The sequence below is a fragment of the Clupea harengus genome, chromosome 10 (genome assembly GCF_900700415.2).
Source record: "Clupea harengus chromosome 10, Ch_v2.0.2, whole genome shotgun sequence".
Lineage (NCBI taxonomy): Eukaryota > Metazoa > Chordata > Actinopteri > Clupeiformes > Clupeidae > Clupea > Clupea harengus.
This window is the reverse complement of record NC_045161.1, coordinates 12,167,735-12,190,531: the sequence shown is the minus strand read 5'-3', so window position 1 is coordinate 12,190,531 and position 22,797 is coordinate 12,167,735. Positions and strand designations below refer to the sequence as shown.

At 42.6% G+C, this 22,797-nt stretch overlaps 2 protein-coding genes across 2 annotated transcripts; both read right to left on the bottom strand.

Annotated features, from left to right (window-relative positions):
- Nucleotides 1-1,958: 1,958 nt before the first annotated feature.
- Nucleotides 1,959-14,016, bottom strand: ccdc124 (coiled-coil domain containing 124). Its single transcript, XM_012839606.3, has 5 exons — nucleotides 13,893-14,016; nucleotides 11,635-11,822; nucleotides 5,509-5,710; nucleotides 4,682-4,787; nucleotides 1,959-4,346 (listed from the first exon to the last, which is right to left on the bottom strand). Exons 2-5 carry the CDS (start codon nucleotides 11,791-11,793, stop codon nucleotides 4,145-4,147), a joined length of 669 nt encoding a protein of 222 aa, XP_012695060.1. The 5' UTR covers nucleotides 11,794-11,822; nucleotides 13,893-14,016; the 3' UTR covers nucleotides 1,959-4,144.
- A 1,740-nt stretch (nucleotides 14,017-15,756) lies between these two features.
- slc5a5 (solute carrier family 5 member 5) lies at nucleotides 15,757-22,753 on the bottom strand. The gene is made up of 16 exons (XM_012839498.3): nucleotides 22,497-22,753; nucleotides 21,701-22,124; nucleotides 21,364-21,429; nucleotides 20,801-20,852; nucleotides 20,419-20,486; nucleotides 19,791-19,945; nucleotides 19,363-19,503; nucleotides 19,102-19,231; nucleotides 18,464-18,552; nucleotides 18,245-18,357; nucleotides 17,949-18,019; nucleotides 17,687-17,773; nucleotides 17,122-17,324; nucleotides 16,719-16,822; nucleotides 16,517-16,584; nucleotides 15,757-16,174 (listed from the first exon to the last, which is right to left on the bottom strand). The coding sequence occupies exons 2-16, from the start codon at nucleotides 22,064-22,066 to the stop codon at nucleotides 16,073-16,075; spliced, it is 1,815 nt and encodes a 604-aa protein (XP_012694952.2). The 5' UTR covers nucleotides 22,067-22,124; nucleotides 22,497-22,753; the 3' UTR covers nucleotides 15,757-16,072.
- Between the last annotated feature and the right edge of the window lie 44 nt (nucleotides 22,754-22,797).

The following is a 22,797-nucleotide window of genomic DNA, read 5'->3' as shown; positions in this document are numbered from 1 at the left end:
ATCACTTCATTTTGTCTGACTTGACGTCATCTCATTAAATGGTCGTTTCATGGGAGACAAAACAAAACATTCATTAAATGGAGGACACTGGTGATGGAAGGCTATTAATGTTAATGAGCTCCTCCCTACTGATTTCACTTTAATGGCAAAGAAAACTGTTGCAAAACTGGCTCTTATTTATGAGTCACCTTAACCTTAACCTTACCGGTTCACTCTAACCCCATCTCTAAACTCATGTTGATAAAACAAAAACATGAGCAGCGAAATGTTTTCCACTACCAGGCCACATTCGTCCCATGCGTAATGCCTCCTCCATGCTTATTAATGCATCTAGCGCGGAGTCTGAAAGAGTACACAGCAGGTTGCAGTACGGGCAAAAATCAACTGGGCTCTACATAACTCCCACCCCCCCATCAGTCTCCTTGCCCACTTTTGTAATCAGTATAAAGTAGCTTACTCCTTGTGGTTTTGAAGTCGCTCCATGATCTGAGCACCTTCTGTCTAGCTTATTTCAGTTCACAATTGCACTTTCAGTCCATCTGGCACTGACTCACACACACCCTTTCTCTAACTGCACCACTGGTGACCCCCCCCCCCCCCCCCCTTTACAGTACAGCTTACCAGTGCCTACCCGTCAGCTCAGGAGAACACATGCCATGGAATAAAGCATGTGCTTCCACCGGACACTGAAGCGTTTCCCACTCGTCCACGGCACAGATCAGCGCTCTCAGCTGCACACCCGCTAAAAGCCCGCGGACATTGCGGGAGACTCGCAGACCTAGCCAAACCGGCATTTTTACTGCGTCATCTGAGCGTGGGAGCATTTGGCACTGCCATCCTACCACCGAGCATCCCCCCGTGTGCAGTGCTGGGAAGAGCCGGGAACAGCCCTTGCTTCATGCACACTCCCAGACTCGCGTCCTAGCAAGGACACTAGCATGTCAATAAAAGAAAGTTTCTTGAAGCCAAGCTGAAAAGCGGAAGTAAAAAGATGGATTTTTTGTAATGTAATCCGTTTTTTGGCGAATTTCCTCTCAACATTCTAATATTATGTCTACTGCACTTGCCCAACATCAAACCCAAGTGTGAAATATTTGTCCGATTGTTCGGGGGGCAACCGAGATGTTGTGAAAGTCATCAAAATTAAATTCCTCAGGGAGCCAAGATGCACACGACAGCTAGGATCCTCCTTAAACCTGTTCATACATTGTGTTACCAAGACAATGTAACTCCACAATAGCCTGTCAATTGCTACACAAGCTTGTCATTTATCAAAGCACATTATCACCGGAATAACTTCAAGCACGTCATTATGTAGGCCTACACATCACAGCAATTCACTTACACGTCTCTTTGTATGCACCTCCTTGTTGAGTCAGACAAGCTGAAAAGCCTCATCTTAAAAAGCCTGCTTTTAGAAAATGTTTCAATCCTCTCCTTTCTCATGTGACAAAGAGCTATAGATAGCACAGTTGAAACCAGTTTAAATTTTGAGCTGGTGGACATGCAGTATTACTGCAAGACAAAAAAATCCTTCAATTAATGATTTCACTTTAGTTCAAGAGACTGTGAGAGGCCTGAGACTCATTCTCCAAATAATATTACTGAACTAAGTCTGTTAAATGAAGGTGAATGCTTTAAATAAATGTTCCCAAGGGAGACACAAATTTGTACTGGTTTCCAGTGATGAGTATGGGCCTATGAAGTCCATCTCAAATTCTGGAACATTAAGTTTAGAATCAGAACGAATAGACACACACACATGTACCTGATCGATCACGTCATCCAAAATGCTGAAGTCATATTGACTAGTACTCCAAGACCTAGGTCACCCTGGTCAACATTTTGTTCTGCTTGAACGCCAGGCACATCGTAGTGATTTGTGTGAGGTAAGTGCCACCATGTCATACAAAATACACTCAACCATAGGCATCCAAATGAGACACGACTCTCCTGAATGAGATGATACCGGTTTCAACTTTATTGGTGCTTCCAAGAGATGCAGTCAACGTAAGGCAGCAGGTATTCAAGTCTTGACAAGACGCTGCCTTAGTTGTCCTTTAAAGTCAGCTTCATTACGGACTCAGAATGTGTTAAATAAAAATCACCAAACTCTATGAATGTTCAACTCCATCAATATGTATTGTGTGAGTCCATGGATTAAATCACTGCATGGTAAATAAATTAAGGCATTCCTGAACTAAAACATCACGATGAATATTCCTTATTCCTGCTTTTTGGATGTGCTTCAGCCACAGTCTGAAGGCATCTCAAACTAACGGACACTCTGGCAGTGATCAAAGGGAACGAGGCATTTACATGCCAGAACCACATGCAAATCCTCCGAATAAACGCTTCCCTTTTTTTGCAGCTATTACTCAGTAGATGGCACCCTGACCACCCTTCCCCTCCTCTTGCCCCTTCCATGAAAAAAAAAAGAGAAAGAAAAAATAGTTTGCCATCGACACACATCCCAGCAAGGAAGATGGAAGGAAAAAAAATAACGACATGGTGAAATGCCCTTGTTTGGTTGTTGTGTGGATGATGTTCTGAGCTGGAGATGTAGTGGTACGGTCCTGCAGTAATGTAGAGCAGGCCAAGAGGGAGGAGAGGTTCCCGTCACGATGGCATTGATCTCTATCCACGGGCCATCTATTCCTCAAAAGGGACCCCTTCCATTTGAGCCCCAACTGAAGGGCATTATTGATTTGGCGGCTTAATTAAAAAGAAGAGGACAGTTAGTGGTGGGGGAAGTGGAGTGACAAGGTGGGAGGTTTTTTACCCACCACCCCATTCTCTTTTCCTTTTCACAGACCCTGATGTCCTTAAAGCACATTTGATACAGGTGCCATGTTGAGGTCATTTAGTTATTCACCGTCCATCAAGCCATTTTAAGAGCAAACACAAAAAAATTGGAGAATGTGGCAAATCAATTCACACACAAAAAACCTACCTTTTTAAGCATATTTTTTTTACAGGGTGTTATCCTTTTTTATTTTTTTACCTTAATCGCTAATTTTATCATCTTTTTAATGCAGTTTAATGCTTTTTTTTCCTCTTTGTTTCTATATTTTGATTGGCTCTGGCGGGAGTGGAGTACCTGAAGCGAGTGATGCACATGGATGATGAGGGGGAGCCTTGTGCAGAGTGCTGGCAGCAGCGCCGCTCTCCAGATGCCCCAACAAATGGATCTCGCCGGGTGGTGCGCACGACTAACGCCAGCATATGGCAGACCTGCCGACCGCAGGCTTGTAAAGCTCGCTGAATGGAAACTCTCTCCCACATCAACCCAACGAGATGGAAAAAGGTCATCAATTTCCTTTCATGTCTTTTTTTTCTTCCTTTATTTTTTTATTTTTTTGTGTGTGTGTGTGTCCAAAGTGGCCAAATGCAACACAAGCGTTACACAAGCCCCTGCAATATTTACAAGTCCCTCATGACTGTGAAATACTGCAGGGAGAATGTTATGGATAGAGTGGGGAGTCCCACAAAGTGGTGAGAGAGAACCTGCAGAGGAGGGGAGGGGGGGGAGGGCTTTATTGTTTTGACAACCATGACGGGCATCTCCAAAGGAGGAGGTTGTTAGGCAGCAGAACATCCATATCCTTCCTTGTGTGAAGTAGAACAAGTGATATGGACATGCGTGATGATCCCGAGTCAGCGCTTCCTCAAAGACAGTGAAGTGTATAGTATGTACTGTGTGTGTCATGTAAGAATAGATAAGATCCTTCACCTGTCTTGCTTCTCTCTCTTTCTCTCTCTGCCATGTTTCTCTGCATTTCCACTGGATACCAATATGACACAAGTTAGTCAAAAGTAATTTAGGTATCTATTCCTACACACTACAGGGATATCTGCTGATTTTAATGAGAGCGAAAGAGAGAGTGTATGTAAATAATGGCTCATGCTGACCTGATTGCCATGGGGTGGATGGTGTAGAGATATGTGATCAGTTTACTTGTATCAGATGAAACCTCAGTGAACATGCAACCTCTTTTAGAAATCTACGGGAATTTTAATAATACAGTCAATTGGGATGATTTCATTTTTAGATGTTGTGTGCATAGTTAAATAGTACTTGTTAAGTCATCATTTTTGCCACTGTTTCCTGATTGGTAGGTTGGATGATTGGTTGGTTGGTAGTTCACTTGGTGTTGTAGGTAGAGAAGCGCTGGTTGAGAGGATTCTCGGGGGACTTGGTCCACTCTTTCTTGAGCATCTGTTTGAGCTGCGACAGACGCATGTTGGGATTCTCCATCTTAAGGCGGGACATGTTGGCCTCCTCATAGGCGGCAAAGGCTGCCTTCATCCTCCGCTCTGGGTGGCGGTCCATCTCCTCCTTAGTGCTACAGAAATAGAACACAGATGGTTGCTTTTTTTCAAATGTTTCTATTGTCCCATCCTCATCTTCATTCTATGGGGGAAAAGGTTATCAAGTAGAAGTGCACTTACACAACACTAACAACTGTATACTCACATTCTGAATAATAGGTAATCGATATCAAAGTAGCCAGAGTTACCACCACTGCTACTCTGCTTACTACTACTTACTACTACTACTGCTTTCATTGCATACTTCACACTCCCACTTTTACCATAGAAGAGTCTCTTCTAGTGTGCAAAATGACCCTGACTAATCATATACCAACAACTCCACACTGGACAAGGTCAAACCATGTACCTGAGCACAGAAATGGCATCCTCGATGGTTCTAGCCTCGACAGAGCCCTCTTCTGGGATGATCCGGTTCACATTCTCCTCCAAGGGCGTCTCAAGGTGACTCTTCTCTGTGGGGAGTGAGCAAAAGGCCGGATTAAAAGGTGCCTGATGGATGAATGGCTTGAGGGGGGTCCTTGAATAAAACTGCTTGATTCAGCGACATTCAGAAGTCATTTTCCTACTGGGTACACTTTGATTTAAAAAAACAGGATCCAGGGGGCATTGTGGCGCAAGCAGTAGCCCCGACCATATACGGGCTTTAACACCCACGGGGACATGGGTTCGAATCCGACCCATTGTCATTTCCCGATCCCACTCCCCACTTCTTCTCTCCATCTAATTTCCTGTCCAAACCTTCACTGTCCTATCTCATTAAAGGCAAGAAGCCCAAAAACAAATCTTGAATAAAAAAAAAAAAAATAAAAAAAAAAAACAGGATCGAATTGTTTGTCCCTTCTAATAAAGATGATTTGATGAACGCTTACTTAAGGGCTTCATACCTTTATCAATCAACTTACACCAGTCTAAAAATTACAAACAAATGGCATTTTTGTCACTATGACCCCGAATACAGATGTCAGAAAAGAACAAAAAGGTGAAGAGTGGGTACCAATAGAGAAAGAAATAGAACAGGTTAAGAGATCCATTTTAACAACAAACTAGATCCAAATCTAGAAAAATCTAAATAATTACACAGGTGATAAACTAGATCTAAATCTAGAGAAATGTAGACAAATCTAAATTATTACACAGGTGATGTGTACTAGAGAGAAAGTAAAATCCTTTCACCTTTCTCTACGGCCTCTGGTGGCTTCGGCTCTTGATCCTTGCGCAGGCTGTCCTCAATCTGAGCCCGTGTCAATTTTCCAGCTGCAGCTGCAGCTTCCTCCCTGGCAGCTTTGCCCCTCGTCTTGACGTCCTCCTCATCCAGAAGCCTCTGGTTCTCCTTCTTCCTCTCCAGGGCCTCCAGCCGTTTCTTCTCCTTGTCCTCCTGCACACAAGACCAACATCACAGGAGGAGTGCATGAGAACTCATTCAGCCTATGACTGTACGCATGAGGGCAGACATTTAGAATGGGTTTAAAAGAACTAGGAGACAACGGGAATCTACTGCAATAATAGTTCCTGTAACTTTCTCTCTACCCCCATGCTCTGCTTGCCTGTAGTGACTTGGTATAGTACATCCATTTGCTCAATTAGTAATTGTGTGTAGGCCAGCGTGATTGGTTGATTACATTTTTGGGAAGTGCTACCTGTAATAACAGCCAGCAGCCCTACACTAAGCAGCCTGACAGGCTGAAATCCCTGTGAAACAGTGGGAGTGGACATTACGTGCATTTATGTGCACATGATTTAACACAGACTTGATTTACATTCAGATTGTTGAAGAGAATGTGCATAACTTGTGTTTATATTGTGTTTGAAACTCTGATGAAAAACCTCTGTACACAAATGGTGGGATTGTGCACGTACACGTGGTCCTACAGCAATTTGATTGATACATCTGGCCAATAGAGTGCTAAATTCAGGTCCACAGATTCACCAGATAGACAGAAGACTGGTCTTGTTTAAAAGACATGATGGTGAAGATCACCTGCAGAGCCAAACAAGCTTTGATTACACTGGAGTGCCTGCACTGAGAATTGAAATCCAGGTCAACAGAATCGAGGAGACACTTTAGACAACCCCCGCAGACCCCCCACCCCCCCACCGCACACACACACACCTCCCATCCCTACTTCAAACCCCCCTAGTCCCCACCTGATAGGCTCAGGTCTAGACAGACAATCAGTCTGCTCATGGTTGTCCCTCCAGACAGAATGATATTTTTTACATGGGGAGCGAAAGACCAGACATCCAGGAGAATCACTGCAACAGACCGCAGCAAAATAAAAGAATGACCAGGAAGGGGAAAAGAAGAATCAGGTCAGAGAGAAGCCTGCACCAACACAGACCACAAGCAGTTTAGGTTACCACAGCAAGGCAGAGGCTCACATGTGGGCCAATGATATACAGCAATGTAATTAACAGAGTAACACACGCAAAACCACACGGCACCCTCCATGCGCTTGCTTGAACGAGCTGCAGCTCCGATAAGCCGGCCTGGTGTCGGGTGTCGGCGCTGTAACAGAAGGCCGAGGAACAGGGTGTGATTTAGCATTTTAACCACAGCCACTTAAGGAAGTGGCCTAGCGGACGGGGTGGCCTGCGGTGCTATCGTTCACCCCAGGTGCCCGTGCGGGACCGCACCGGCTGAATTATGCATGCGAGGGACTGCATGGGATCCCAGCTAGGGAGGGATGGCAGGAAAGCAGATAGGGAAGGCGGGTTCTCTGGGGTTAGGAGCAAAGGCAACTGAGACACCAGGGCAAGGGACGAAAGAAGAGAAAGGACTGTGAGGGGGCGACTGTGGTTGTGGGTGAGAGAGTAAGGGGGAGAGAGAGGGAGGAGCAAGACCAGAGAAGAAAGAGGAAGTTCAGGACATATAGGGGGTGGGGGTAGAAGAGACAGAACACCAGAAAGAAATAAAAGGCAAATAGGAGAATGTTGAAGTTAGACAGTTGAGGAGGAGAAATGTGAGCAGGTGAAGGAGGGGAAGCGCGAGGTGACCGTGAGTAAGAGAGGAAAGAAGAGCACCTCAAAGTGAATAACACCCCATTGCTCTCTCTCTCTCTCATGAGAGTCCACACATCTCAGTGGCAGGGATCAGCTGGCAGGCCAGTCTCCTCTGGTCATCAATCACAATGCGTGACTGTCAGGTTCAGATCACCTTCCTGTTCTCATAATGACAGGCTTCTCATTCTCCTTCTCCTTCTCTTCATTCCTTCCTTCCTCTCCTTATTCCTTTCTTTTAGCCCTGATGGAGCTTAATTTCCTGTGTAACCTCACACCCCCCCCCCCCCCATCATCTACCCTTTAAGTTCTAGATGACTGGTCCTCCCTGGGAACCCAGCTTGATTAGTATGTAAAAGGAGCCTCCTGTGACACCAGAAGAAAGGAGAAAAAAAAAACGGACTTGGATGACAGTTCTGATGACCACGCAAGAGCAGGTGGGAGGGTTGGGATGGGTTGCTGGGGTGCAACAGCTGTGCACCAGTGGCCTCCATGTCTCCCCTCGCCGCAGTCAAAGTGTCCTGTGATCTGAGGCACCGGTCAGGGGGACGTTCAGAGCTGAAGCTGCCAACAGAGCACTCACCTTGGCAAGGTCCCAGGGTCTGCTCCCGAGGCAGGACTTGCCAGACACCGCATGCCCACTTAGATCACTGTCAAAGAGCAGGGGTTGAGGACAGCAAATGGTACAGTGTTGCCAACAGGGGCCAGCACAAGAGGTGACTGATTCACTATAGGACAGCTTGGGTGACAGGAACTTCCAGAACTCCAAAGGTGAGCCAGTGAACCACGTGATGTGGTGCATTTGCATCAGTAACAACTCTATGAACCATGTGTTGGAGGGTGTGATAAAGAACAAGGCCAATGAGGAAGAACAAGAAGGAACTATTCAGGTGATGGACTTTAACAGCACAGCAATGGAGACCTGAGGTTCAAAGAACATGTACATGCATTTCCTCAAATCAGCCAAATAGCTCCTGAAACAAAAGGGCACAAATAGGGATCCACAGCTTTGCCTTATGACTTTCAAGAGTATATACCTGGAATCCACTAACCATCAGTACTTCAACTCTGGAGTTACTTCATATCTGCACCTGATATGCTCTTCTAACACTGAACTATGCTGCCACCATGTGGTTACAAATATGTACTGTGCCCTTTGAAATTAAATGCAAGGCTCTTAAAATGATCAATACATTTTGGTGTCCCTAATAGTAAGTAAACATGTAAAATTGTTTTACTTCTTTGTCTGTACCTGGGGCATGACATCAACTGTAAATCTTACATAATGTCTGTATATTATAACATGGCATGGCACTGCCATTCCACACATTTTGCAGCCATCTGTTGGGGACACTAGGAAACTGAACAAGCTGATAAAGAAGAATGACTCTGTGCTGGGGACTGCTCTGAAGCCCCTCAAGATGGTTAGAGGGAAGAATGTTGCACAAACTGCTCAACATAATGGACTTCACATCCCCTACACGAGCTACTGGTCAGACAGCAGTCAGAGGATCCTTCAGCTCCGCTGTATTTAGGACCGCTACAGGAAGTAATTCCTGCCCACCATAATAACAGATATATAATAATAATAATAATAATAATAATAATAATAATAATAATAAAAGTAATGACTCTCCTCTGTGCTGGGAGAGGACAATTATCCTGAGTGGCAATGCACATTCTACATTTTAATCAACTTATTTGTTTTGTATCCACTCCATTGTATGTTTTGTTAGGTTAGGTTTGGAGTTGTGAACTGACGGAGTTGGCTCCACAGAGTGTTTTCATTGATTTTGGTTAAATGAAAGTTTGCATGGCTTTGTGAACTGAACTGAAATATTGAAAGGAAATTATATAATTTTTGAAAACAAGAGTTTTGTCAACAAGAATATGGACTTTAATATGTGACATGAGAATGAGATCATTGTTTTGGTAGGGAAGGATTATGGATTCTGCAATGAAGTGTGAACTGTAATGCTTTTGGTCCAAAAGGGAACCGGGATTGTGGCATTGGAGTACATAGTTTTGGCAGATTACCGCTGCCTGGCGCCCAGTAACATAGCAGTCACGCACACTTTATACAACTGGTGTGGCCTGGGCGTATTCATATTTTTTCTTTATATCAACAGATGTGACACTGATACGACACATGGAAAAACATACAGGTACTTTTTTATGTGGTGTGTTAAGGAAATAGTTATCTTTATTCATGTCCTTGATAATTAAAAAGAAAGAACAGAATCTAAAGAATAGCTGTAGGCATACGCGAGGAAGCTTCCCATACACGCCCATGTTAACATGGGAGAATGGGATGTTTAATGTTAAGGCTACCTACCTGGTGCCTGTCGTCTTAGCATAACAGATAGGCTATGTTAAGAATGAGTAAATAAATAGTCTAAACCAACTGATGCAAAATATATAACGATAGGCCTACAGTTAGGGTAAACTGCTAGTTACTTTGCCGGTGTAGCCTGTCACTGTGTGCTGATGTGGACTCAAAATGCTGCAAAAGGTGGAAACACTGATATCGCAGCTTATTGATTGGCTATTAAAACATGTGGTCACACTTTCAAGAAACCGTAAAGTCTCTGTCGGCAGACTATCCAAATAAAGTGTTACCAAACATTTTGTTTCTGACACTATTAGTACTTCAGACTGGCATCTTTAGTGATCTATTGTTTTTGGGATAATGGGCTTAGCTTTAGCTACAGTACATAGTGATGGTACACCTGGAATTCATTCATTGTGTGATTTAGTCAGGAACTTAGGTCACCAGAACTACGCCCCCTAACCTGATGGACAAGCCCCAAGTCACGTACCTACATCTCTCTTCTCTCCCCACTCCCTCTCTCTGCTCCTTCGCAAAAAGCTATTTATCTTACGGCAGCAACTGCCTAAGACTTCTCGTTAGTCTGGAACACACTGCTAACCGAGAGTAAACAAGTTTAGCCCGAGCACCTTCAACAGAAAGACTGCAAGAAGAACAAAAGGTTCCTACGATCTCAGAGCTACAACCTCCTTCATCCACGGACACTCTTCATCAACATTGGATCTGCCAGCACAACCCTTTCCCCCAAGGACTGGTAACTCCAATATAATAACTGGGCATTTACAGCTGCCATAGTCATCGTTAACTGGCTAAGCCTAAGACTGTTTAACCTTTGTCATTGGGTCTTGCATTCCTTACTAACCATTTTCCTCTTCTAACTTGGTAATCACACAGATTACACATACATTGGCCTTAACATACCCACAAACGTGAAGAGAACACTTAAACGTTGCACTTCACATAGGCTCGTTCTTTGTTCATCTCCCAATTTTTGTGACCTGGCACGCGCGGCTGGCACATATGCTAAATGAACGAGCTGGAGACACGAGTCACAGCTCCGTCTATACCGGCATCTCTATGACCCTTCAATGCAGGAGCATAGGGATTCCCAGATGGCACAGAACTCGTGGAGGGAGATTACTGCAACAATTGTACAAACCTTGTGTGGTTTACTAAAGTTACAGTCTTGCCTAATGGAGAAACTTAGCAGGTAGAATGTGCCAAAACTTGACTTTTTCCTGATGAAAATCACCACACAAACACTGTTCCATAATGCAGCTGAGACTGTCTTTTGTTACCATAACAAATAACGTTAACCTACAGTTAGGTAAAAGGCTAGTTTTGCTGGTGACTAGCAATAAATCACTAACCAGAACATTTTAGAACTCGTCATGAACACATGAATAAAGGTGATCCAGTTTAACTGTCATGTGTCATATCGCCTAGGCTATTTCACTGTGCTCTATTTGGCACATTACATCTTGTTATTGCCGCTTCAAGCAGTTAATCCACAAATGAATGCTGGTTAACGGTCACGTACATTCCACTGTGCTCCTTGGGCACATTTTACTTTCCGGCGGTGTAGATGGTATTTTTCTCAGTGGCAACACCTATCGTATAGAAGACTGCAGCAACTCACACTTGCACCAAGCGCGGACATTAAATGTTTTGGCACTGTGTTGACGTCACCGTTGGTGCACGCAATGACCATTCAGTCAACCATACCGGCCACTTTAGTCAGTCATGGAGTTGTACTTTTCACAATAGAAAATGGTGCAGTCTACAACTCAAATTCAATACACTTTTTGGGTCAAATTCAGCTAATTGCTCCTCATTGTTCTTTAGCTGTTTGTTCAGTGTGTGCACTCAAAAAAAATCAGATGTTCACACACAGTAGGCTACTAACTGTGTAAAAGGGACAAAATGGTTGTGGCTCAGAATGATGTGATGCTGTGTGAGCACACAGGTCTTACCGAGCGTTGTTGTTTCTTCATCACATGTTTGTCGTTGTCTTCCCATAACGCATCCTCAAGCTCCTTCTGCCTGCGTGCATCTTCAACGGCCTTGGCCTCTGCTTTACGGGCCCGCGCAGTGACCGACTTGGAGTTCTCGCCCTGGAACTTCTTCGGCATCCCCAAGAATATCCCAGTGCTGAAAGAAACTAGACCACAACGTGCAATCCACATCAGTGTAAACCTACTACACAGCATAAAAATTTACATCTACAAGAATTCATCCTCTTTTGTCGAAGGGCTTGATCTCAATATAGGTATCCTATATAATTGCAGTCCACTAACAAAACACCAAACGTGTTGTGATCAAATGTGTTCCAAATAAGGGGCATTGAAGGTGAAACGTGTAGTTTCTGCTGACCAAAATAAACATGTCTCCGGACCTCCTACAGTGATACCAATTTGGCAGAGCAGTGGCACAATAATATGTTGTCATATGTTGTCTACTTAATACATTATTGTATGTATTTAAAGTCTAAGCTTGTGTCAGCCTCCCTTTTTATGTTGCGTTCTCACAACGAGCCAAATTGGGGGGCTCGTCCTGGGATGTTGATCTCATCCGGATTGGCTTTATTTGGGATTGGCAGGACTTTGGTGTTCAATGAGTTATTGCTCCTTTTGTGTGTTCGCTTGGTAAGCTCCTTTAGGTAGTGTGCTCCAGCAGAGTCAGGCCCAGCACGACTCTTCCTGCGGAGTACTGTTTTTTGTTTTACTTTGTTAATTTATTTTGTTGTGTTAGTGCCTATCCGCGGTGGGGGTACGCATCAGGGCATGGTAGTAGGATTGGAGCTTAGTCTATGTTTTTGTTGTCATATCCAGCTGCTCAAGTTCTATGGTTAGGCAGTCATGTTGTTGTGTTTAGCAGTTGTGGGCTACAGACAAGTGCAAATTGTACTATGAAGGAGAGCCTTTACAAATGCAGGATAGAACATGTGGTATGGATTGCGGCTGTCACCGGGCAGTTGTGCTTACAGCCTGCTGCTCAAGATCTATGGTTGGGTGGTTGTTATATTGGTTAAGTAATTGCACAGGGAATTTAACACTTTTTCTTGTCCATAACTAAACGAAATTACATTACGTCTCAAAGCAGTTTTGTTTTTAACAACAAAAACCACGTATTTCACCTTTAAAGACAAGTAGGCCTAATACCAGCTGTCAATGACTCAGTATTAACTGCATACGACGCTTTTTAGCCAATCCATCCCTTAACATTGGCGTTATATAGATGGTTTGGGAGTCAAAATACAAAAATACATGGCTTAGTAAAATATATATATATATATTTAATAAATAAATACAAATATTCACTGATACGCTGAATCTTCAAAGCCCAGTTGTCTTACTGGGTATGACAGGCAAGCAAGGAATCAGAGACAAAATGACGCTGGCACAGCGTTTCTTATTAACCAAACTGCTAGCTCGCTTGCTACCGTTTGTTCACTGCATGCTGCCTACATGCGTTGCGAGTTTGTAAGCTTGCCGATATGGCTAAATGGTTTGAAATGTCCAGCGCAATCATACGCCCTTTACCTGGGGTAAAAAATAAGTCACTCATGTTGAAAGTCGTGAGCTAGTGTTATCCCTCTTGCTAGGTAGCTTAGTGCTGCCGAAGATATGGTGCTTCGGGTCACCTGGTACTAAATTAATCGGACTTTACTTTGTATTTCGCATACCCACTGGTTCTAGCAAGCTTGTTACCTTTAGTTCGAGACGAATAAGTACCATAGGCTGTTTATAGGAACTGAAGCCAGTTAAACTGATCAATTGTTTCAGATGAACAGGCTAGCTAGATATGTATCACTGACATTATTGTAGCGTTAACTAGCTAGCTATCAAGTAACAGTGCGAGTGTGTGGCTTCGTTTTGTGCTTATTTGACTTGCCTACAGGCGTATGAGATTCTCGATCTAAAAGAGGCATCAGTAACGGAATTGAGAGGAGATCGGCCCGCTACCTAACCTATACAACCTCGTGATAGCCAACAGAAATGCTATTATGTCCATCCTCATCTTGCTCTACCTAGAAACTAGCCATACATAGCATTATGAACTAGACATATTTAATGTTAGCCTCATGAACACTGGTTAGCTAGCTCTTAGTCGGTTTTCACTCTGACAAAGATTGATTATGGGTTATCATTCTTTGCCTGTCGGCGAGGAAATTATGGAATAAGCACTTAAGACATACAGAGTGACAAGGGAAAACATTTATGCACTGTACCTCAGCTGTAATTACGTTCCTGTATGAGCCTCTTCCAGTGGGCTATCAGCCTGGGCTCTGCTTTAGCATAGCCTGTTACGTTAGCTGTACAGCAGTTTGTTTGGGTCCTTCGTGTCAAATGACGATTTGTAATGACGCAACACCATAACAGAGAGCCATTCACATATTGTTGCCATTTTCACACTCTGTCTATTCTCAAGGGTTGTCTTTTTCAAGAGCATTAACGATCACTGGTCAACTCAACCGATCATTGTGTGTCCTTGCATGCCTTGCCATACTTCAGAATAGAGTGCTTCAAACTCTGCATTTCTATCTATTTTACATAAGGCACTTCTGCTATACATTTTGCATAAAATAAATCTTACGATCAGGTTACAATCATTCTGGTTAATGATACTGGTAATAAGACTGGGTGTTATGATGTGTTCCTTTGAGAGTTTTCCCAATTTACTGTCACTTCACAAAAGACTTGTGACTTTACGACCACGGGAATATTTACTTCGTGACGTCATTAACGAGGAAAAGCCCACACCGAGATGGAGTCTTCCCGAGAGATAGAGGATTTTCAGATGAACAATGCTAGCAGTCAGCCTAGCTCTAGTGCATGTAATGGTCATAGCAAAAGACTCAAAGAACTGGAAAACGTTGTTTTGCAAACTAGTTTAAATAACATACAGATGGAGCCGGAGGAAGTCTTGACATTGGATGAAGTCGGTGACCAAGACTGCCACGGCAGTGAGTGTTTGAACGGTTTGCCCCATGTTGCTTCAGACGTTTCAACAGAGACGACCGACCAGCCAGTGCCTGAATGTGAACAGGCCGAAACCCAGGTGAAAGAGGAAGGAAGGACCCTTACAGATCACCTTAACAAGCGTCTTTTGTTGTCCTTTCTGGATAAACTGAACCAAAATGATGTGGGTCTTCCGGGCATCCAACGGTTGGATTGTGCAGTCGCAGGAGAGGACGATTCAAACCGGGCCGCGGATGAATGGGGACATGCCAATAAGGCCTAGGCTATAATTAACACGAATACACGCCGTGACCATAAGACAAACCGTATTGACATCATAAATTCGTAATGTCTTTCTTTGGAAGTGGGCCTTTGTACGTCATACAGGGCAACCACGTGTCAAACTTTGGGTTACAGGCTCAAGGTTGCAAAAGATGCCACTCAAAGAAACAAATGTTAAAGTTTATGAATTGATGTTCAGTTGCCTATCGCCGATACTTCTACCCGTTAAGTCGTCGACAGTTGCCTGAACATGTCGTTAACTACTTAGGTTTTGCTGGTGAAAAAGTTTCCCACCAATATTGGCCTAAATAGTTTGCATCCTACTGACAGTGTCCATGATGAAGTGTAGGCCTAGGCCTATTTACCTTTTGCTATCTGAGTAACATACTTAGACAGGAGTGTTTTAATTAAACTTTGAAAGTTATCCAGGTGTCGTCTTGTCATCTTTATAATTCCCATCTAAAGATGTTCATGCAGAACAAAAAGATTAATTTCAGCTACTGGTAACATATTGAGATGCCAATTACAGCCTTGTTATTCAAAATTGAAGGAGATAACACTAAACCAGGTGGTGACATTTTGGTAGGCTATCCATACCCCTGCTCTCTCTCAAAAGAATTCAGAAGAAAATACGAAAGGCCTTTGAGATAGCTAAGAATTCATTTTCAGCTTCTTAAACAGGCTAAATATTTTTGGACAGGTCACCCAATAACAAAGATTATGTGAATGGCATAATGAAATAATGGAGGCATTTTTTGGCTTGTATTAAAACTGAAAGACAAAGCTCTCAGTGTTAATGTCTTTACCAGTGACCATCAGTATGAGCACATAAGGCAGTCATGCGGCATGTAGTTGTAACTAAAATGGTACCTTTTATTTTTTGTTCTCACACAAAAACAAATGTTTGTGTCAAAACTGAAACAATGTTAAGTGATGTCAGGGGTAAGAATTAAGAACCATAAAACGCACAACTTAAATGCACTGTGACTGTATAACATGTAGTTACAAAAGCAGCAACATAATAACCATTAATAACCAAGTCATGATCCTTAGGACAGTGGGTGCAATACAACGTTTTTTTTATCTTAAGCTGCATGAGATCTTAGTGCATCGACTATGCACAAAAACTAAAGGAAAAGTATATAACGTCATTTATAACCTACATAGATCATTCATAGGACTTCTGTGAGAACGCTTCTTCCTCATCAACCTTCAAGTCAGCAACAGGTCTGAGGGGGACAATTTGAGGAGTCTGCACCACCATTTTGGCCTGTGGTGAAATCAAAATGATCACTTTTCAGTACAGTAGGTAAAATTATGGAATAATAGTATTAACACTTTATTCTGTGACACATGTTACTCTACAAATCTTCATCCTGCTATGATGCTTTAAGAGTTTTATGGCGTCCCACCGAAATGCTAAAAGTACTTGGAGTCTAATTTTTCGAACACCTTAATCCATGCCAGTAAACTAAAAGCAAATGACCCATGAAATAAAAGTGACATTTACATTTACCACTATTTATATCATATCAGAGTAGAGGAGACATTATGCAAAAACGGTGGTATAGTTATTGGGTTATAGTTCTGGGATGTGTCTTAAGAAAAGTACCTCAGTGTTCTTGTTCTCTAGATCCCAAAACAATAACCCTGGACTGATGGTATTTCTTTTGGTTGGCCCTGTGAAATGCATTGCATCATTAACAAATGACCAAGATTATAATCCATCACAATGAACATTCAGGAAATGTTATGTTGGATTTATGGTCAAAGTGAAGAGTTCATAGTGTTAGACGATGATGGGAACATCTCACCTGTTATGTAGCTAACCACAAGTCCAACCAATACAACAACAGTTGTTGCTAAGGCCCCAAAGTATAGGTAGGACATGGAATAGAAGTCTTGAACACCTCCAGCACTGTAAACAAACACATGGCATGATGGCCAGATACAACATGTTTGTAAACGTCTTACAAGTTCGTATAACCAGTGGTACTTTGATAAAAAATGACCATAGATTGTTACAAAATGCCCCATGCCCATGCTCATTTAACCTTTCTTGACGGAAGAAAAGAGCAAACACAGAAGTAAATCCTTTAGTAAATAATGTTTTATTTCTTAATTTCTCAGACATCACTGGAGGCCTATTTTCTGTTTAATTCTTATGAATACTGTGATGCTTGTGAAAATCTGTACCTCAACTCACTGGTGCCTTACCCATAAGGTTCAGAGTAGAGTGGTGGCCTGATGTAATGAATGCCTACTGTCCGGCTGCTATTGTCTGTCGTATTTATGGACAAACAGTGTTCTGCGGAGGCAGGCAGAACTCCCATCATTTGCGGAGCAGGGGGATAAAGAGTGGATCCAATTGCAAGCCACACAGAAAGGCAAAATCCCACAGCCACCCCAGCAAATACTCCCTGCATAAAACAACACACCACAGCGGCATTAAATAAATGTGTGAAGCAGCATTTTATTTGTCCAAAAATATCACCCCTTCCAAATAAGCTTACAGTAATATATTTAGTTGAATTCTAATGACTAACATTCATCAAATTAATTAATTATACAATAGATAAAATTAATGCATTTGGGGGGAATGTACGCCAAAATCCAGTCTCTCCACAACTTGTGTTATTACTTGATGGAGAAGATGAGGGGCATCTTTGCACGTGTTAACAAACATACCTATCAAGTTCAAACTGAGCTCCAGAGACACATACAGTCTTATAACAGATAACATTGATGTGGTGTCAATGGGTTTCGAACTTTGAATACTCACTGGCTTGTTTGTTGCTGGCACAAACATTCCCAATATGAACGCACCCAGAAGGGGACCACTGACCACCCCCATGACGGTAAAAGAGCCCTACAAAGAAGTATATAGGGATCAGGATTCAGGAGCTCAATTTGTTTGCTGTACAGTCAGCAGGTGAGGAAGCCAAGACAATATTTGCTTGTTCACATTATTCACATAGCATTGTTATTAAACAAAGTTACACAGTGTGTGCTTGTATGCAAAGGATAAACACTGATGAACATACCTGAAGAACTCCCCAATCCAGCATGGAAGAGAGTGCAGCAACAGTGATGCATGCCATACCAAAGACTAAAGCTGGAATGCCCAATGATGAAAATCAGTTTAACAGAAAACAATTCCTACCCCGATTTCATTAACATGGGGGACTGGTGTGACATTTGATTGATTGACAGATCAAAAATAGCCTGCATAGATACCGCACCTCTAGGAACTGACAATGACATTGACATATTAAGTCTTAAATACTCAGAGCATATAGCACATGTTTGTTTTGAAGACAGAAGCTCGAAGCAGACCCACACAATGCCTTGGAGATCAAAACAAGACCCCTCTGTGATGTGTTGACCAAATGCGACTTCAGCAAGTCCTCCATGGTCACAGCGGCCATGGCATTGATGCTGGTCGAGACGGTACTAAGGAAAGTAAATGCAGAGTGCAGTCCTTACAATGTACTGTAAACTCTGTAATGTGATGGACATGTCCAGGATGCAATACATGTGACATGAATTTGGTAAATACCTGAGTGTCCCACTGTATGCACACGCTAAGAAGAGGCCGGGAAAGCCAGGAAGGTTTTTAAAAATATCCAGGACAAAAAAAGGCATGTACTGTTCCAAAATAGACAAGAAGAATCATGACTGATGGTGTTGGACAGTATACACATGTGCACAATCCCAAAACACAAGCCTGACTGTTCATTTTGCCGATTTATTGGGCAACTGTTTGTTTGTTTGTTTTTAGTCTGGGAATACCTACTGAAGTGTCCTGGCAGGTATTCTGAATGTAAACTGGTTTGCATGGAGACAAAACTGGTGAAGTTTTTTTCTCTACCCAGCCCAGCTCCAAGCAGATGGGCCCCCCCTTATGTGGCAATGTTCTGCTCAAGGTTTCTTCCTGTTAACAGGCAAGCACAATGTGCTTGCTCTAGGGGTGCTCAGGCACTGGGCTCTGTAAAGCACCTAGAGACAATTTTATTGTTGTGGCGCTATATAAATAAAATTGAGTTGAATTTTATAGATTATATTTTATAATTTAGAAATGTATCAAAAATATGTGACAACTGTTTGCTATACCCTGTACTTGTATCCTGATGTTCTACAAATTACAATAACAACCATATCAAAGAACCTATGAGGAAGATTCATATTATGTATTACCTGATCAGGTTGATGTATGTGACCTGCCTCCAGAGGGTCACAGTTTGAGTAGAGTGCAAACATGACAATTCCACAAAGGGCAGCACTGCCCACCACCAACCACAGGCCCAGCTGATTAACAAACAAGGCCCTGGGGATGCAGATGAACAAAGACAATACAAAACCCAGGAGAATTATGTTATAATGCACTCATTGTATTGTAGTTTACAAATCCTTTAATTATACAATCCCCAGATCAGACTATTGTGCCTTAAGACTTACACTTGTGCTTCCCTTTGACTTTTGCAGGAAAGATAGCGCTGCACCTGTGCTTGGTTCACTCCATACATGGAGAGCCACACAAGTGTTCCCCCCACGGTCAAGCTCCAGAAGGTGTAGCGCTTCCGTGGGTCGACATCAAAACTGAGGAAAATGGTAAGTTTCAGCAAATTACTTTTTCTGTAAGCACCCGTTTCCTCCCCTCACTTTCTTGATATGCTCCCTCTTATGCACTCTTACTGCAATGGTTCAAATATCCTTTGGGCTGTAAATTTAGGCGACAAAAATAAACACAAATTTCATTCAATCTCCTAAACTATGACTAAGGACAAGGACAAGCCAAGTTCTTCTCTCCAAAATGAAGGGAAATCTCTCTGAGATGGCGTTCAAATTTAAAAGTGAAGTGAAGTCAGTCAGTCCCATCAGCTTACTCATTTAAGTTGAGGCGTGAGCCATTGTAGGCAATCTCAAATACCCTGGTAGGTCCTCCCACCGCAACAGTGCCCTGGATTAAGATGGCTATGAAGCCAGACAGCATGACCAGAATCTGAAACACGTCTGTCCAGATGACTGCTTTCATCCCACCCTGTTTCACAGAAATCAATCTTAATTATATTTTAATTGCATTTAACACAGTCATTAGTCTACACACATATCAGCACTAGAGATTACAGGGTGACCTGAGCATGTGTGTACAAATAAACATTATTCTTAATAATGATGCTTCTAGCTATGTAGATATCTTCAGTGTGGTCTGGCTTTACCTCTATTGAGACTGCACATCTTTATCGCTGAAACACTACAGTTGTCTAGACTCAAAATACCCGTTTTGGAATTATGTAATAGTAGCATTAATGGACCATACAAGGGTTCAGCCTGTCTTATTTTGTGTACAATGTTCAGATAGGGGTCAAGAGCATATTGTAGTGGCCTCAAGGGCTGATTGGCTGAAGGGTCTGTTTTCACAACTCTTTCCAGAATTTGTATACTGTATACTATGAAAAGTTAGCCTGAGGCATATACTAGGTGATACTCTCTATTTCGTGTATGTGTATTTACTATGGTGGTGTAGACAGTACAGATAAGTCCAGTGGAAAACAGGGAAGCCCACATGTTTAAACCAGTGGCTGAAACAGAAAGAAAGAGTTTTCGAAATGAATGCCATTGACCGCTGAAAGTAAGATGCAATTTCTCAACCATTAATAAAGTAAGTTAGTCATTTTTGTGAGACAAAAGATGGACCAGTATTACCTTTCCTCTCATTTAGTGATTTCACACCAAAAATTAGCCACAGTACTGAAAATTACTGACGTTAACGATGTGATAGCTCTTAGCACATATGTTTGTGTTAAATCCAGCTAACAAGCTTTCTGCATACTATAACAGTGGATGCTTCTGAACAATACCTTGACAGATTGACATGACTAGGACTCTCTCTTACCTTGGTTCAAAATAAGGGCAGGTGCATAGATCACTATTCCTGTGTAGAACAACTGTATAAAAAAGGGAGTTCGATTAATTACACTTTCAGTCATGGGTCCAGTTTCAAATTAAACAAATCAGTTCCCTTCCTGTTATTTGTATTCTATATGTAGTACTTACTTAAGCTGCATTGAGAACATAAGCACTCTTTGTAATTTTTAGTACATCAATCATTTTATAACACATTGTAATGCAACTCAGTCACTCTGTTGATTTACATTACTTTACTTTGGAGCTTACAAAAGGCTCACAAACATGAGAATGTATTTGTAGTATTTCGAGCAGCCACATGATGGCACTATAGTATTGGAGTTCTGTTAGGATTTAGGATTAGTAATGCCTAGCTATGTGATTGCTCATGCCTGTTGTTACTTGGATTTCACGTGCAGTAAACGTAGCCGTTGGCTTTCATGTCAACTGTCTCACAAGCGTATTCTTTGTAATTATGTACATACATAACAGTATTAATCACAGAGGGCTGTGTTATGTGCGATGCTTGTGTGTTGGGCATGTGTGCCTTACCGTGGCAACAAGAAACTGTACACTCCCGAGCAGCTGCATCCCCCTGCCAAATCTCATTCGTAGATACTGTGACATGAGCAGATGGTCAGCTCACAAGGAATGTGTAGGACTTCTCCGCATTTTCATTACATGAAAGAGCCTCTCTGTCATCATTCACTCTTCACCTTCACATTACGCCTGTGCCCATAGTGACAATCAGACCTGATGTCTGTTTGATCTTGTTTTATTTGAATGACCCCCTCAAACATTTCCCCCAAAAAATATTTGCACACATTGCCATTGCACCTGTTTCTCTGCAGTGGCTATTTTTAATGCTTGAAGGGGCGAGGGAACAAACCTGATTGGTGCTGGTGATCCTGAGACGGTAAAAGACAGGGAGGAACAAGAAGGCCGTGATGATTGAGTTGAGGCTTTGCCCGACGCACATGTAAATGAACTTCAAGCCATGGCGGTAGGCCTCGGATGGCACACCTAACACTTGGACCGCTGACATAAAGCTGGCGCACAGTGAGAGTCCGACAGGCACCGCAGACATGTTCCTTCCACCCATGAAGAAGTCATCCACGTTGGTCTGACGGGAAGACCCCTTCAGGGCCTGGTAGAGCCCAACAGCCAGTGAAACGGCAAGCATGGCTGCAAAAACAGCGAAGTCTGCAATGACGAAGCCAGGCCTCTGTGTGTCGCTGCCACTAGAGCTTTCCATCGTAAGCCTCTTTGAAAGAGCCCTTGGTGTGTGGCAGCGCTTTGATCCCAGTCAATGCCTTATGTAACAAAAACAAATTGCGACATTCTATAAATCAACCAGTTCTGTTCGCACTTAAAATCATTTTTTGTGCGCTGGCAAAGATAATAACTCAGCGTGTGTATTTTAAGGTGTTGAGCTCTCTATTTGGGTGAAGAACTAATGAAAAGAGTGTAACCTGCCATCTCACCTTTACTGAAAAAAGAAATGGAAAATACAACCACCGTCACAAACATTTTCATTTGCTTTTTACTATGAACATATTCTTTTCCGAGCTCCACCTCTTTCCACCAAGGTGTTGTCAGACAATCCCCATCTTGTCATGATAGTGTCTTCCTCTGGACAGTACTTGGTATTATACACATATTGCCACAAGTGATGAGTAATTTACCTTGTCAGGAAGATGTTGGCGCTTCAAGTGTTGACACAGTTTCCTGTATCATCAGGAACAGTGATTTTCTCAGGGTGTCCCCAACTCCACACACAGCAAAATAGCTGCTTTCCCAAATGCAGAGGCAAATGATCTCTAGGGCCCCTGACATAGATTTGTTCAAGAAAGAAATGGAGATTAATTAATACAGAGGGACAGTAGAGAGAGAGAGAGGCCAAGAGAGAAGAGAAGTGCTGCTCCAGGTAAGAGACCAAACAGAACCAGATCAGCCTCAAGATCAGAGAGTAAATACCTAAGCTCC